General features: G+C 45.8%; 1 protein-coding gene across 2 annotated transcripts; it reads left to right on the plus strand.

Annotated features, from left to right (window-relative positions):
* The first annotated feature begins 58 nt into the window (after nucleotides 1-58).
* On the plus strand, nucleotides 59-16,450 carry Thbs1 (thrombospondin 1). Of its 2 annotated transcripts, none has more exons than XM_028767000.1 (22): nucleotides 59-246; nucleotides 747-841; nucleotides 1,195-1,754; nucleotides 2,555-2,630; nucleotides 2,866-3,068; nucleotides 3,163-3,285; nucleotides 4,056-4,149; nucleotides 6,423-6,596; nucleotides 7,141-7,317; nucleotides 7,632-7,805; nucleotides 8,058-8,185; nucleotides 8,296-8,448; nucleotides 8,794-9,012; nucleotides 9,417-9,524; nucleotides 10,057-10,216; nucleotides 10,339-10,457; nucleotides 11,676-11,910; nucleotides 12,097-12,324; nucleotides 12,483-12,754; nucleotides 13,163-13,260; nucleotides 13,368-13,507; nucleotides 14,359-16,450. In XM_028767000.1, exons 2-22 carry the CDS (start codon nucleotides 775-777, stop codon nucleotides 14,364-14,366), a joined length of 3,516 nt encoding a protein of 1,171 aa, XP_028622833.1. In that variant the 5' UTR covers nucleotides 59-246; nucleotides 747-774; the 3' UTR covers nucleotides 14,367-16,450. The 2 variants fall into 2 exon arrangements, with proteins under 2 accessions (XP_028622833.1, XP_028622834.1); XM_028767001.1 differs by having other exon boundaries at nucleotides 2,869-3,068.
* Nucleotides 16,451-16,917: the final 467 nt, after the last annotated feature.

Genomic DNA, 16,917 nt, shown 5'->3' on the forward strand with positions numbered 1-16,917 from the left:
CCCGCTTCCTGCCTATTGGCCAGGAATGCGAGAGCCTCTTTAAAAGGTCCAGGGTTCCTCCGTCGAGCCAGCCACTGCCTGGAGTCAGCCAGCCTCATCAGACTTCTGCAGGCAATCGCGACGCAGCTACCCAGTCCTGCCACGGTCTCTCCAGGCGCACCGGCAGCCCCAGCGTTTTCACCGGACTCAGCGTCCTTGTCTTCACCTTTGCCACCCCTCCCGGCTACTGAGCCCCAGTGCACACAGGTAATTCTTCACAAGCCTCTGCGGAGCACCTGGCCGGCCACCTCAAAACCCCAGGCTGCAGACAATCGGAGCGACTCTCGATCTCCTACTCTTTCCCTTTTGATTTTCCTAACTGTCCCTTATCCTGCCTCATCTATCCGCTAGAAAGAACTTCCAGCCTTAGGGTTCACAAACTATACTCCAAGATACCCCAAGATTTTCTCACCTAGTAGTCCCCAGGTTATCCCTGACTTTTGCCATCCTTCTCCCCAACTACATTCTGTAATCTTGTCTAAACGAACAAAAAAAAAAAAAAAAAAACAAGTCACTTTATGCCCTTCATCTGGAACAGCAACAATCCCCTGCCTCTAGCGCTCTTTTTATACTGGATACCGTCTGGAAAGTAAATCCTTCTTTTCAGCACGTATGGAGCCAAAGAAGAACACACACACACACACACCTCTGCCCTCTCACCTTGCTTCCTGGTCTCTGACTCTGGCCTCCTGTGCTTCTTGCTACAGGTTCCCTGTTGGACACAAAGGCTCCACCATGGAGCTCGTCCGGGGACTAGGTGTCCTGTTCCTGTTACATTTGTGTGGAAGTAACCGCATTCCAGGTAAATCTGTGACATATTCATTCTCATTCTCTCTCTCTCTCTCTCTCTCTCTCTCTCTCTCTCTCTCTCTCTCTCTCTCTCCCTCCCTCCCTCCCTCCCTCCCTCTCTCCCTCCCTCTCTCCCTCCCTCCCTCCCTCCCTCCTTCCCTCGGGCAAGATAGCCCAGGTGTACCCCTCCTGTGTTCTCCCTAAGCTGTTTCCTCCGAGTCCTTAGCTCCAGGATGAACAGCTTCCCTCTAGGTGTTCATTCAGCTTTCCATAATTGCTAAGAGTTCTCACCTTGGCCCATCACAGCCAGGACTTTACACCCTTACTCCTAGCCTAGAAAGCCAATTGTCTTCTCTCGCCTTACAGAGTCTGGGGGAGACAACGGCGTGTTTGACATTTTTGAACTCATTGGAGGTGCCCGCAAGGGCCCTGGTCGCCGACTGGTGAAGGGCCAAGATTTATCTAGCCCCGCCTTCCGGATTGAGAATGCCAACTTGATCCCCGCTGTGCCAGATGACAAGTTCCAAGACCTATTGGACGCTGTGTGGGCCGACAAAGGCTTCATCTTCCTGGCTTCCTTGAGGCAGCTGAAGAAGACTCGGGGCACACTCCTGGCCGTGGAACGGAAAGACAATACTGGCCAGATCTTCAGTGTGGTCTCCAATGGCAAAGCAGGCACCCTGGACCTGAGTCTGAGCCTGCCAGGGAAGCAGCAAGTGGTATCAGTGGAGGAAGCTCTCCTGGCCACTGGCCAGTGGAAGAGCATCACACTGTTTGTTCAAGAAGACCGGGCCCAGCTCTACATCGACTGTGAGAAGATGGAGAGCGCAGAGCTGGATGTTCCCATCCAGAGCATCTTCACCAGGGATTTGGCCAGGTTTGCCAGGCTCCGCATTGCAAAGGGAGATGTCAATGACAACTTTCAGGTAAATCTTCTTACTTGTCAAAGGGCCTATGTAGAGTTAATATCTGTAGACTAAAGGATTCCCAAGTGTAGAGAGGAGCAGACTCCCCAGAGGGCTGGTTAAATCATACACGGATGCCCCAAACTCCAGGGTTTCAGATTTGGTAGGTTGCATGAGGGACCTGAGAAATTTCGTTTCTAATAAGTTGTAATGATGCCAGGACTGAGAACCATGCTTTCAAAGCTACCCAGAGAGATAAGAAATGGTTTTCCTATTACACTCAGCCTGTTCCAATATGGGGCACTAGCTGTGCCCTTAGGAAAGTAACTTGTATCAAATGTACCTACCAATTTTAATAGGCATGAAAATAATACTTTGTCGGTATTTGAGTCCCTGGGTAGGGTGTTCTGGAGGCTTTCAGTATAGACCCAATGCAAGGCATGAATAACTGTCTAGTCATGTCTCTCTTGGACTTCTTCCTTGCCTTAACTTTCAGATTTTTTTTTTTTTTACAAGAGTGGCTTTGAACGCCCACATTAACTCTTTGTCACTGGAGAGTATCATGTCCTCCAGACTTGGGATCAGATTCCATTTCCTGTGTACCCCAAGCAGCCTGATAACTGGATTCTTTGTAAAATGCCCCGAGTTGGCAGAAGACACAATTAAGATTTTGAAGTTGTTTGGCAATTTGTGCCAATGTGACATTGTGGCAGGATGATCTTAAGTTCTTCTAAACTTTCTGAGTGTTCACCACAAGCCAACTGAGCCAGGCTGCCCCACCCCCACTCCCAGCATCTACAATGTCTGTCCTCTGCCCACAGGGGGTGCTGCAGAATGTGAGGTTTGTCTTTGGAACCACCCCAGAAGACATTCTCAGGAACAAAGGCTGCTCCAGCTGTGAGTACCCCTGTGTTTTTAAGATTTGGAGAATTCTGGGGAATTCCACCAAAAGCACCCTGAGAAATGTAAGCACTAGGGTGTACACACGTCATCTCAGGGGAACAGAGTTGACACACCACTGTCATCCCAAATGGAATGTCTTTTACAATCAAGGACCTTGAAGGGTGGGCTTGTGCGATCAGCCGTTGAAGCCTTGAATCAGCTATAGAATATGTTACATCTTATTTCTTAGCAGCTACCAATGTCCTCCTCACCCTTGACAACAACGTGGTGAACGGTTCTAGCCCAGCTATCCGTACCAACTACATTGGCCACAAAACAAAGGACCTCCAAGCCATCTGTGGCCTCTCCTGTGACGAACTATCCAGCATGGTCCTGGAACTGAGGGGCCTGCGCACCATTGTGACCACACTACAGGACAGCATCCGCAAAGTGGTGAGTGGCCTCTCCTCCCATTTGCCAGCTCTGGAAGGTCACCACAGGTGGTCTCATGGGAGTCTGGACACTCATTTGCATTCTCCCCTTTCAGACCGAAGAGAACCGAGAACTAGCTAGTGAGCTGAGGCGGCCTCCCCTCTGCTTTCACAATGGAGTCCAGTACAGGAATAACGAGGAGTGGACTGTGGATAGTTGCACAGAGTGTCACTGCCAGGTAAGGGACACTCACAGATTACAGTATGACTTGGTGACATATGTCTCAGGAGATACTTAAATGACTATACACATTTTTAAATGTGCTCTGGCCTGCTACCCAAAGTGATTTTTTTTCTTTAATATGTAATGACATCTACAAATTCCTCTTTAAATCTCAGGTTTATCAAAGTCTTAATTATACCCTAGGCTAGGAAGCTAAGAGAACAAATCTATCTAAACATTGGAATAATTTACCTGCTTTAGTTCAAAGACCAAGTATTGAATGTCAAGTACATAAAACCTGCTTAGAGCATTCTTTTTTGGCCAGCCCTGATTTGTATTCAGCTCTGGCAGGCAGATTCTTCTAACACTGTTGGGATCTCTAGCTCACCAAGAAAAGGTCAAATGCAAATCACTGATTACTGAATTTGAGACACAACTTCAATTAAGTTCCCATTTTCCTCCAATATGTGATAGAGCCTTAGCTACATTTGAGATATTTACTGGTATGACCTGCAAAGTCTGTTGCTTTCCTTTATACAAATGTGTTCTTCCGAAACTTCCAACCCTGACTGAGTAGCAGTTAAAAAGAACTTTTTCAAAGTATGGAGTGAGAATTAGCCCTAGAACTATGTGACTCTAGGGACTTCACATCCAGCAGAAACATCCTTTCTATAAAATCCACCCACCTGTGTCCTGGCTGTCCTGGCTTATAATGGAAATGTCACAGAAAGCTCCTCTCTGCAATATACTTGGTAACTTATTTCCTCTCCTTTTCTTGCCTTGCAGAACTCTGTTACCATCTGCAAAAAGGTGTCCTGCCCCATCATGCCCTGTTCCAACGCCACGGTTCCTGATGGTGAATGCTGCCCACGGTGCTGGCGTAAGTTCCTAAAATGGTGTAGCCATCCCTCAGTGGCTGACTCAGTTTGGGGACATCTTGACATCTGGGCACAACACCAGAGCCCAGCCCTTCACAGCTCCATCAGACATATCCTGTAAGATTCTTGCAGACAGACTTGAGTAACTATCAGCTAGTCTATTGTACAGAGCCTAAACCTCCATGGGGACTAAATCTTTTTTTTTAAATAATTTATTTTTTCTCGAATCGTAATTCATTCACACAGGGGTTAAAAACACAGAAAGGCAGGATGTGGGGAAGGGAATGACAATGGAGTGTGGGTGTTCAGGGAGAATACAGATATCTTTCAGAACCGGGTATCAGCTGGGTGAAGGTTCAGGGGACAAGTCATTATGACTCTGCCTATGACTTGCTTGTCCTTATCTAAGTTGGTATTATCTGCCAAGGCTACCTATTTATAAGGTCTATGACTACTCAGGCTTGTAAATTTCCACAAAAGCTGCCTGTCTACGTTAGCTTTTAGCCATCTGTTTCAATGTTTTTTTCCAGAGACCCAAGACTTGGTGTTAGTATACATGTATGACAGGCCTATTGCTGATTTTAGGCCTATGGCTGATTTTAGGCCTTCAGTGTGTAAGCAGGGCTGCCCCTGACATCTCCTCCCTTCTCTAAGTATAGAAGGGCTGTGGCAATTCTAATCTTGCGAAGGTGGGGATAGAGGCCTGACCTCCAGAAGGGGACCTTGTAATGGCTCTGGTCCCCCTGTCGTTGTCCAGTGAGGCATGAGGGCCATACCTATCCCGATGTCTTTTTCCTGGAGAGGGGATACTTTTGACATCAACCCCTATGCAGTCTGGATTAAGGCATAAGCAATGGATGACCCTGGCAGAGTGTATGGATTCTGGCTTTACACTATGAGGAGAGGAGATGACTATAGCAGTAGATTTAAGTTGGTTGCTTTTAGAAATTGATCTTTTTATTAGACAAAAATTATCTACTGGAGAACAGACAGAAACTAGTATAAGCATTGGGCTGAGTCTGAAAAGCCACCTGTTTTACCTGCAGTGACATGAGGCCTAAGAGCTTAGTAGCTGTTGAATTTCCAGGGTAGTAAAAGATATCAGCCACTCTGCAGCTGTGTAACGCTCTGCCTCCGGGGCCTGCTGCCAGTATAATCACTATGCTAAGGAGATATTTTAATGCAGAAGGCACAAGTCATAAAAATGACTCATCAGGCTCACAAAGAAATCAGGGATGTTGAATTGCCCTTCGCTCACACACACAATTGTACACATGAGCCACAGCTCAGAATCATCAATCCCATGGTAGCAATTTTGACACAATAATGTTTTTTTGTGTATCCATTTCTGTCCAATCTCTAAATGAGGGTGAGAGACAGGGAACAAAGCCTGCTGGGAGCTAGCAGTATTCTGAGCTTGAGCTAGGGGCTGTTAGGAAGACGTTCATTAATGGCAAAAACAAGTTCCCTGTCCTCTGATAGACAGGAGTGATTGTCGTCATGGTGTCTGAGCACATAGCAAACAAGCACCCTCTCCTCTTGAGAAAGTGTACAAAAACACCAGAGGCCAGCATATGAGGAAAACAAACTGATCCACCTCATGACTGAGGCAGAGGCGGAGCCCCAGTCAAACTGCCTCCCAGCATGGACCAGGGCTTCACTGATAGTCAGAAATGATACAGAGCAGCTGCCTAACACACTGACATTCTTGGCCACCAGCCTGGAAACATCTAAGACATCCTAAGTCAGTAAAGGGGAACTTGCTTGAGATTGTGCGGAGAATCCATTATGGGTGAACAGGAGAATACACACTGTGAGCAGGCTCAGCTGTAAGGACCAGGCAGAGAGTGTCATCACTCCAGACCTTTACACATGATGACCTGGGATGAACTCCTGGACAACTAGCCTAAGATGTGTGCTACTTAGATCAGGGAGATCCCATGCAGGGCACGCTGGCATGTCTGGAGTTAATATTTGACTGCATGCTTAAGATTTGCTTGTGCCTGTGAAATGAGGAACATGTGAATTGACTCCACTATGATTATGACTTTCAAATACACATGTGTAGCCAAGCATCTGGTGTGTACATAAATGTACACAATCTCTCTATTAGTTAATCGTGCTTCACTTAAGTTAGGAGTATAGAAAAAGAAGCATTTTTATAAAGAAACCTATTACTTTGCAACCTCTGCCAATAAAGGGTCCTAAGCAGGACTCTCTAAAGAACAGTTTATCTTAGACATGAGGTGCTCAACGGCCTCATTTCTTCCCACAGCCAGCGACTCTGCTGACGATGGCTGGTCTCCCTGGTCTGAATGGACTTCGTGCTCTGCCACATGTGGCAATGGGATTCAGCAGCGTGGCCGCTCCTGTGACAGCCTCAATAACAGATGTGAGGGCTCTTCGGTACAGACGAGGACCTGCCACATTCAGGAGTGCGACAAAAGATGTAAGCATCATGGCCACCAAGGGTTGGCAATCTCACCCCAATGCTTTCCTCACCAAAAGCAGCTCTGTAGCAGGGAGCCTGAGGGCTCAGGTTCTGAGCTTGGTCTCTCAGTCTCAATCACACCTCTAACCTCTAACCTCTAACCTCTAACCTCTAACCTCTAACCTCTAACCTCTAACCTCTGCACTCTTGAGCATGACCTTCCTTCCCTGGAGCTCTTACTCATCAATAACAAGAGAATAATAACCATTCTTGATAAAGTTATTTTAGGCATTTTCTCTAGATAATTCACATGAAACAGAATAGAGCTGGGCTCCTGACCAGCAACCTATAAATATTAGGTTGTTGACAGCAACTCACATACACACTCACACAAATACCATCTTTCCTATAGTTTCTCCATTGCCATGCGGCAGCAGCCAGTTTCTACCACACACTAGTTTAAGTTGCTGTTGGTCAGCTGCTAGAATTATTGCGTGTTGAGACTTGCTTTGTGGCCCCCTCCAATGCAGCACCATGTGTGACCATCAGCTTTGCCCTTCAGTTAAACAGGACGGTGGCTGGAGTCACTGGTCCCCGTGGTCATCCTGTTCTGTGACCTGTGGTGACGGTGTGATCACAAGGATCCGGCTCTGCAACTCCCCCAGCCCCCAGATGAACGGGAAGCCCTGTGAAGGTGAAGCTCGGGAGACCAAAGCCTGCAAGAAAGACGCCTGCCCAAGTAAGTGTGGGCCTGACCCAGGGATGCATGGGAGGCAGCTCTCCCCAGCTAGTCGCCGGCTCTCTGCGGTTCAGTGGACCATGGGGCATGGGAGCTCACTCACTAGAGAAACAAACAGAAACAAACAGAGTCCTGCGTGCTCAGCAGCTTCTTTTAATGAAAAGCAGAAAGCAAACCATTTCAGCCTCCCTGATTCCCAAATATTCTTCTCATGGGCCAGGTTAGAAGGCATTAGTAACAGGTTCAGGACAGGCTTCTGGGACTGATACGGCACCTGAAAACTGAATTTTTACACATGACTCATTTCCTTACAGTCAATGGAGGCTGGGGTCCCTGGTCACCATGGGACATCTGCTCTGTCACCTGTGGAGGAGGAGTGCAGAGACGTAGCCGACTCTGTAACAACCCCACACCCCAGTTTGGAGGCAAAGACTGTGTTGGTGATGTGACAGAAAATCAAGTTTGCAACAAGCAAGAATGTCCGATTGGTAAGCTGCGAAGCCAGGGACACCACCACCCTGGGAGCTTTCTCCTTTATGAATGTCATAGTCTGTATTCACTGGGTGTGGGGAGGGTGGGGGTGCCATGTTTGATTGGCCCTTGTGGTCTGATTACTGTAAGATCCCGGGCAACCATTACCAGTAACAGAGACCCTACAATGTCTTATTCTGTTTTAAGTAGTACATATCAGTAACAGCAACTTAGACCTAAGCACTTACCCGTCTCTTACCTCACCTCAGATGGATGCCTGTCCAATCCCTGCTTTGCTGGTGCCAAGTGCACTAGCTATCCTGATGGTAGCTGGAAATGTGGTGCATGTCCTCCTGGCTACAGTGGAAATGGCATCCAGTGCAAAGACGTCGATGAGGTAAACAACCAATGGCTCTAAGTCATCAGAATGAAGAAAGCAGCTAACCTGGCCCAGGGCCCTTCCTTAACATTTGCCAAGTGTTAAGCAAACTCTCATTTCCTCCGTAGTGCAAAGAAGTGCCTGATGCTTGCTTCAATCACAACGGAGAACATCGGTGCAAGAACACAGATCCTGGCTACAACTGCCTGCCCTGCCCACCACGATTCACCGGCTCACAGCCCTTCGGCCGAGGTGTCGAACACGCCATGGCCAACAAACAGGTATAGTAAACAAGTAGGCCAGAGTAGAAGAGGGCTGTCTTTGGTCAAACAATGAACAGACAGGGAGTGTCTGTGTATTTAGTGCATAGTCTCAGATGTATGAAAATTCTGTGCTCAGAGAAGCTGTGATCAGATAGGCTTGTACACGATGAGCAGCTCCGAGGAAATCCAGTGTAAATCAGCGTTTGCCAGTAGCCTGGATATCCTCAAAGAGAACGGAGAAGAACAGAAGAATCCCACCGTTCTCCCAAATGGGGCTGCTGTTTCAGAATGGGAGGGATCTGGACTCTTGTGGCTTGGGACTTTTAGACATCCTGTGATAGCATTGGGATGTTGTACCCTCAGGTGTGCAAACCCCGAAACCCCTGCACGGATGGGACGCACGATTGCAACAAGAACGCCAAGTGCAACTACCTGGGTCACTACAGCGACCCCATGTACCGCTGCGAGTGCAAGCCTGGCTACGCAGGCAATGGCATCATCTGTGGAGAGGACACAGACCTCGACGGCTGGCCTAATGAAAACCTGGTGTGTGTGGCCAACGCAACTTACCACTGCAAAAAGGTATGGCCAGCTTCCCTCGTGGGCTTCCCTCTCATGAATGGGCCAAGGAATTCTGAATGTTGGAAAACTGAAAATGAAACAAGAGTTGAGCCTCCCAAAGGCAGAAGGATACAGATGCTCATTAACATGGAGTCATTCTGTGCGGAGATCAGGCTCTTTGGGCGTTTGTAGCCCAGAAAGACTGCTATACAGATACATTTCAGAGCAGGATTTGTGGTTGTGGCATATATGAAGCCTAGAACATTTGTACAAACTGCACATAAATAACCTTCCAAAATACCTTCTGTGGCTTCACCTTCCCATTAAAAACATGGCTGCACCTGAGCATCCTAGTAGGCTATCCCAGTGTGGCCCCTCAGTGTGTGCCAAACAAGCGAATGCTAACTGTGTCACCTTCTTCTTAGGACAACTGCCCTAACCTTCCCAACTCAGGCCAGGAAGATTATGACAAGGATGGGATTGGCGATGCCTGTGATGACGATGATGACAATGACAAGATCCCCGATGACAGGGTAGGGATAAAATGCTCTCCGTTCCTCCTTCATCCTTGTGGTGTGATGACAACCTGAAACACTAGAATTCAAGGGATCACAGAATGATAGCAAACACACAGACCAAACTCATATAGAGGATTAGAAACTTGCCACGATCTCTCAGTGATTGGAGGACACAGATGTTGCTAGAACTATTAAAGAGAGTTTCCTTTTTCATCACAGACTACCCCAGTTTGAACACATGGCATTCTGTTCCCCAGATTCAATTCAGATATAATGTCTAAATGAGTATATTTTTTATAATGGAAGGGGAGATGACATAATTTGATACTGTATCTCTCTTCATTGTAACCGAAAAAGAATTCAGTCTTCAGCCATAGTGTCTTCCTGTCTGGGAATTTCACGTATGCTGAATACTCAATTAGTATTAGGACTAAGTACAAGATAACTGCAGTAGATCTTTAAGGGTTTTTAATACTGTATATGGGGTTGAAGGCATCAGCTGATTTCCTAGGCACCACCATAGAGTGTCCATTTTTCCTCTTTGCAGGACAACTGTCCATTCCATTACAACCCAGCCCAGTATGACTATGACAGAGATGATGTGGGAGACCGCTGTGACAATTGCCCCTACAACCACAACCCTGACCAAGCAGACACAGACAACAATGGAGAGGGAGATGCCTGCGCTGTGGACATCGATGGAGATGGTAAGGCCCCTGGCCTGTCAGCCTGAAGGGACAGTGACACACACAGCTTACTGAGCGGCTGTTAGTGTGTGACTTAGTTAAAATATGTAGGGCTGCTGGACTCATGTACACTTCCTCCATAGGGATCCTCAATGAACGAGACAACTGCCAGTACGTTTACAACGTGGACCAGAGGGACACAGACATGGATGGGGTTGGAGATCAGTGTGACAACTGCCCCCTGGAACACAATCCAGACCAGGTAGGTGAACTCCTTTCAGAATCTCTTGGTGAGGTACTGTGTCTCCCTTTCTAAGCCTTTAAAATAGTGAATTCAATAGACTCCAAATCCTCCTGTTACTGGGGTTCCCCAAAGCCATTTGCAATGTGTGCCTGTGCAGAGTCTGCCTGATATAAGCTTCTGGCAGATACTCTCAGAGATTGTTGTGGAAATCTTGGAACCTCAGTCTTGATTGCAACCACCATTAAGACAAATTACACAACACAGAGAGCGAGCTGAGACTGATAGTTCTACAGTTGTATCCAGTGTATGTGAACCTGAGAGGAGAGCAGTGTGCAGAAGCAAAACAAACACATGAGTGATGGCTAGGAACAGTCTAATAAACAGTTAGGAATCTAAACTACGTCTCAGAGCTGGAGAGAAGTCTGGTTTCTCCCATTCCCCCACTGAACCCAGCTTCATTCTCCTCCCAACCCGAGCTGCAAACAGGTATCAATACACAGACTTCTAGTACCAGAGAGCTTCTGTCAGAGTCACTGTGCATCATGGTTTTCTAGGAATAAAGTAAATTGATTTTTCTTTTTCCTAAAATGATGGTTCTAAAAGGTTCAGTGCTCAGAAATTTAAATAGATTGTTTTTCTAAGGATTAGATAAATGAGAATTCAAGTCACTCCTAATGCTTACCCTTATGAAGTAGGATCATGCTAAAAGCAAGGTGACTTCAAGCCACCATCACAGGAAGCCATAAGTGGTCTGTATTAGCTGCAGGTCACACAGGACTGAGAGTTCCTGCTATGGATTTGGGTCTACCAGACATTAGATATCTTCAGTAGCATTTAACCTCACAGAATGAGTTTGGATTCCTCAGTTTAGAATAACTTTTATAAGCAAATTTAAATATCATACAAAATCTCAAAAGCAAAGAACATAAAACCTGAAAAGAAAACATCCAGTTTTTATATAAACCATCCCAAAGCACCTCACACGTATTGAATGCTAGTCCTCTGGGAAAATCTATTGTAAAAAAAAATTCTAGAGTTTGACTTTATCTGAGCCAAAAGATAAAATCTTTATGGGATAGATATAGAAAGCCAAATGCTTTTAAAATTAAAGAAAAAAGTCATTACTGTCTCACCCACGTGATGCAGCCAGTCTGTACAGACCACTGCCAGGCTTTAGGGCCTGGAGTACAAGTTGACCTTTATTTGACTCACCCACTGCTGATGCCTCTCTTCCAGCTGGACTCTGATTCAGACCGCATAGGAGATACCTGTGACAACAACCAGGACATCGATGAAGATGGCCATCAGAACAATCTGGACAACTGTCCCTATGTGCCTAATGCCAACCAGGCTGACCATGATAAAGATGGCAAAGGCGATGCCTGTGACCATGACGATGACAACGATGGAGTCCCTGATGACAAAGACAACTGCAGGCTGGTGCCCAATCCTGACCAGAAGGACTCGGATGGTGAGTCACTGTCGCCACTACTCGCTAACATAACTGACACCGTGGCTGTCTAGAGGGAAGGAATAAAAACAGGGCATCCAAGAGAATGGAGTAAAAAACACCAATTTTTGACAAGATGGAGAATTAGTGACCCACTCATAATAGCAGTTCAGAATTTCACTGAACTCTTGCCTTCTTTGACCTTAGGTGATGGCCGAGGTGATGCCTGCAAAGATGACTTTGACCATGACAATGTGCCAGACATTGATGACATCTGTCCTGAGAATGTTGACATCAGTGAAACCGATTTCCGCCGATTCCAGATGATTCCTCTAGATCCCAAAGGAACCTCCCAAAATGACCCTAACTGGGTTGTACGCCATCAGGGCAAAGAACTTGTCCAGACTGTAAACTGTGACCCTGGACTTGCTGTAGGTGAGAAGCAAGCTCCTTAGATCCAGGAGGGAACACACTGAAAGGGAGCAAATATAAAATCTGACCTGTGGCCTTCGGTCACTCCGGATATCTAGGGACATTTTAGAGAACACTGTAAAAGCCACAGTCTTTAATCTGACCCTGGCCTTTCTTTCCAGGTTATGATGAGTTTAATGCCGTGGACTTCAGCGGTACCTTCTTCATCAACACTGAGAGGGATGATGACTACGCTGGCTTTGTTTTTGGCTACCAGTCCAGCAGCCGCTTCTACGTTGTGATGTGGAAACAAGTCACCCAGTCCTACTGGGACACCAACCCCACAAGGGCTCAGGGATACTCAGGCCTGTCTGTAAAGGTTGTGAACTCCACCACTGGACCTGGCGAGCACCTGCGGAATGCACTGTGGCACACAGGAAACACCCCTGGCCAGGTAAGAAGCCTCATCATCTAGAAGGGAGAGTTGATAGGCCCTTGGGGAGCACAGGAGACAGCGCTTGGCTTGGCCAAGTTTCCACTAAGGAATCTTAGCTGTCAAGTTCGCAGCATCCCCAACCACGGTATAAAACCATAGTGGTGTGCTAGAGGGGAGTGGGCTCTGATCAAGAGCTGCCCTTTAAGTACACCGGCAGCTTCAGCCACTTCAAACAAAGCCCTCCTTTCCTTTCCCTCTCTCTGTTTTATATGCAGTGAGAGATGTCTTGGGGGAAACTCTGCACTGGCCCTCTGCAAATATAGCTCAACTCTAAATATAGGAGCCTTTTCAGCAGTTCCTCATGGAATGAAATATAAATCTTCAGAGGGAGCTGTGTTTCAACCTTTTCTGCTCCTTTTCCTTCAGGTGCGCACCCTGTGGCATGACCCTCGTCACATAGGTTGGAAAGATTTCACTGCGTACAGATGGCGTCTCAGCCACAGGCCAAAGACCGGTTTTATCAGGTAAGGCTGAAGGAATTAAATTTCACTATAGTCACATCAAATAGGCTCAGAGGATAAGACCAAGAAGTGGCAGTCTCATGAGTGAGATTTTTTTTTCTTCTGTGCAGAGTGGTGATGTATGAAGGAAAGAAAATCATGGCTGACTCAGGACCCATCTATGACAAAACCTATGCTGGCGGTAGACTAGGCCTGTTCGTCTTCTCTCAAGAAATGGTGTTCTTCTCAGACATGAAATACGAGTGTCGAGGTAGGAGCGACATTGTGGTGTATAGTTAACATGTCTACAGAATTATAAGGTTGACAATGATGGGAGGATCTGATTTAAAAACTCTGTTGGGGAGAAGGTTCTGTTTTTTGTTTTCTGTTTTTCTTTTGAGGATACAATGCTAGACAAGAAATAATGTCTATACAATCCTGAATGCGTATCAGGCCTATTAGCTTGCCCAGCAGTCTGTTCCTACATGAGTCAGAGGCAGACAGTAACCAAGTAGCTATAAACAGTAGCCCTCATTGGTAATACCTTGAAGCTCTATGCATTTATGTCTCTCACGTTGGCAGTGGTTTTATTCATGCCATCATAACACCAGCTGTCCTCCTCAAGATCAAGAGCAGCAAGAGTATTCATTCTCACCAATAGCCTTAGCTTTCTGGCCTCCATTTTCTTCATGTAATGACTTAAACTCTTGAGATTGGACCTACTGCAGAATAAGTGCTTTGTACATATTTACTGAGTCAGATGTCTGCAAGCTCATAGGCATTGGGTATTAAGATCAGAGATATCAAGAGTAAAGTCTGGCCAACATGGCTGCCTAACCATGACCTGAGGAAGACTTGCTAGTGTGGCTGGGGGGAGGGGAGACAACAAGGACTCATGTTTTGTCCCTGTCAAAGACAGTAAGCCCTGAGTTGCTAGTCTGATGGTTACTAGTAGGATATTCATGTGCTTGCTGCTAGTCTGATGGTTACTAGTAGGATGTTCATGCGCTTGCTGCTAGTCTGATGGTTACTAGTAGGATGTTCATGTGCTTGCTGATTCGTAGGATGTTCACGTGCTTGCTGATTCGTTTTCATTTATGTGCATCTTTGATTATTTAACAGATTCCTAATCGTCAGCTGCCGATCACAACCAGCGCTGGCATTGCACCTTCTGCAACCAAGGGCTAGAGAAAACCCCTGCCAGGATTGCTTCTCTTCGCCTTCCTTGCCTCTGTTCTTGCATAGTGTGGACTTCTAGAGCTATGACCTGCCTCAAGAAAATGCAGTTTTCAAACCCAGACTCAGCACTCGGCCTTCAACGAATGAGAATGCATCTTCCAAGAACATGAAGAAGTACTTTGGTTTGCTTTTGGGAAAGCAAAAAGCAACAATTTACTTCCCATTGGGAAGGTGCCCACTCCACTCTGCCTTACTCACAGAGCCAGAACTTCGGCGAGGCCATCTCTGAACAGCATACACAGAAGCATTTTCAGGCATGTCAAAGAAAAAAAAATGACTCACTAGAACTCACGGCCAAACCACCTCTGACATAGGTCCTCAGGTGTGGGGAGGCAGGAGCCAAAGCGCTAGGGAGAGCATATACCCAAGAGATGATTGTAGGACGAAAATATGGAGGAGCTGTTACTTGTTCGGTACTAAATCATTTTCAGGGGACAGAAAGACTTGTTGCATTTCCTCCCGCTGCCCGTGAGAGCTGATTGACCCAGTCTTCCACACGGGCACTTGAGGAAGCAGGGAAGGGAGGGAAGTCCTGGTTTTTGGACTTCCTCCCCTTGGGTGCTTCTCACCTGCAGTGGCCAGAGTAGGGGTCAGAAGTGTGGGCCGTGCTGGCTGCCCTTGGCTGGTCACGCTGAAACTGTTGGTTTATTCTGCATGTACAACATGCGTATGTATTGGGAGAGCAAGAGAACCCTACCATCTCAGTGAGCTCTAGCTGCCTCTGCAGGAGGGGCAGTTCGCCTTTACTTTACGGTTAGAAAGGCACAAAATTTCTATCAACCTAACTAAAACATTCCTTTTCTTTCTTTCTTTCTCCCTTCCCCCCCCCAATTACCATGGAGTTTTCCAATTCTCTTCTGGTTTTTGTTTAACAAACGCTTTAACAATGTAATATATTTATTTTTTTCCCTATTCTGGAGGATTCGTCTGAAGGATTGTTACTGAAACAGGAAGCGTGGGACTATCTCAATCATCTTCATAGTGAGTCTTTATGACTGTAAGATTGTAAATACAGATTATTTATTAACCCTGTTCTACCTGGAATTAGACTGCATATAGCAAATGTTTGCAAGCAGGTAGCTGAGGTGGACCAGCAAATCTCTCCAAAACCAGTGTGTGGAAAGCCAGCAGAAGCTGCTGCTTTTCACTTTGGGGCTTAGAGTGAATGATTTGGACTCCTTTGGCTTCTCCCCTTTGTTTTCTCTGTCTCTTCAAGTGGAATTAGGAGGCTGCCCATTTGCATTTGCATCTCCTTGTAAAGGAAGCCATGAGCACTCTAAGGCTAGCCCACACCACCCCTTGTGCCTATTTCCAGGAAGAAGAAAATACAATCACCTTTTTTTTTTTCATTTTCCCAAAAGAGACAAAGGTGGAACTTATATACAAATATTACCTCATTTGTTGTGTGACTGAGTAAAGAATTTTGGATCAAGAAAGAGTTTAAGTGTCAATAAACTTAAAACTACTGTTGTGTCTAAAAAGTTGGTGTTGTACATAGCGTAAAAATCCTTTGCAGAGGATGATCCCAATAAAGAAATAGCTTTGAAATGTTAAGTACAACTTCTCAAAGTTCTGGTTTTGTTCTATCATCTTGTACACCATTGCTTTTATTTTTATAAATTATTTTCTCATTGCCATCAGAATAGAGATCTCAGACTATGTAGATACGCTATTTAAATAATTTATCGGGAAATACTGCCTGTAGAGTTAGTATTTCTGTTTTTTATATGTTGCACACTGAATTGAAGAAATGTTGGTTTTTCTTGTTTTGTTTTAGTTTGTTTCTTTGCTTTCGTTTTTGTTTTTGCTTTCTACTTCCCAGTTTTGACTATTTGCCAATACCCTTTTTCCTAGGAACGTGCTTTTTTTTGTACACATTTTTATCCATTTTACATTCTAAAGCAGTGTAACTTGTATATTACTGTTTCTTATGTACAAGGAACAACAATAAATCATATGGAAGTTTATATTTATATTTACTGTGTCTGTGTTTGCTTTGTACTTTACTGGCTGGCTGTCTATCATGGGGTCTGGGCAAAAGCCATTCCTAACCAATAACACATAAACAGCATGGCAGGAAATAACATTCACGATTTCTGTATGACTGACAGGCACTAAATTCAGATGATATATTTACTACATTTTTGGAATAAAAAAAAAAACCAACAACCCCAAGTCTGCCATATGACAAACAAAATAAAAATGACCCTGGTGTCATCAGTACCCCACCCCACCAAAGAAAAGATTTCATCATTTTATTAATATAAGGTGTCTTGTGTTGACTCCTCAAAGTCCAGCTCTGTTTCTGAATGGAACAGCAGTGACTAAGGCGAGGACAGTTGTGAAACCATGTGACATTTTCTGATCCTGAGTGATGGATCCCAGGACAGAGGTTGGCAGAGAAGCACAAGGGAGGAGCTGTCCTGGGACTCTAGAGAATAC

This window comes from Grammomys surdaster, unplaced genomic scaffold, assembly GCF_004785775.1.
Source record: "Grammomys surdaster isolate TR1022 unplaced genomic scaffold, NIH_TR_1.0 170, whole genome shotgun sequence".
Classification (NCBI taxonomy): Eukaryota; Metazoa; Chordata; class Mammalia; order Rodentia; family Muridae; genus Grammomys; species Grammomys surdaster.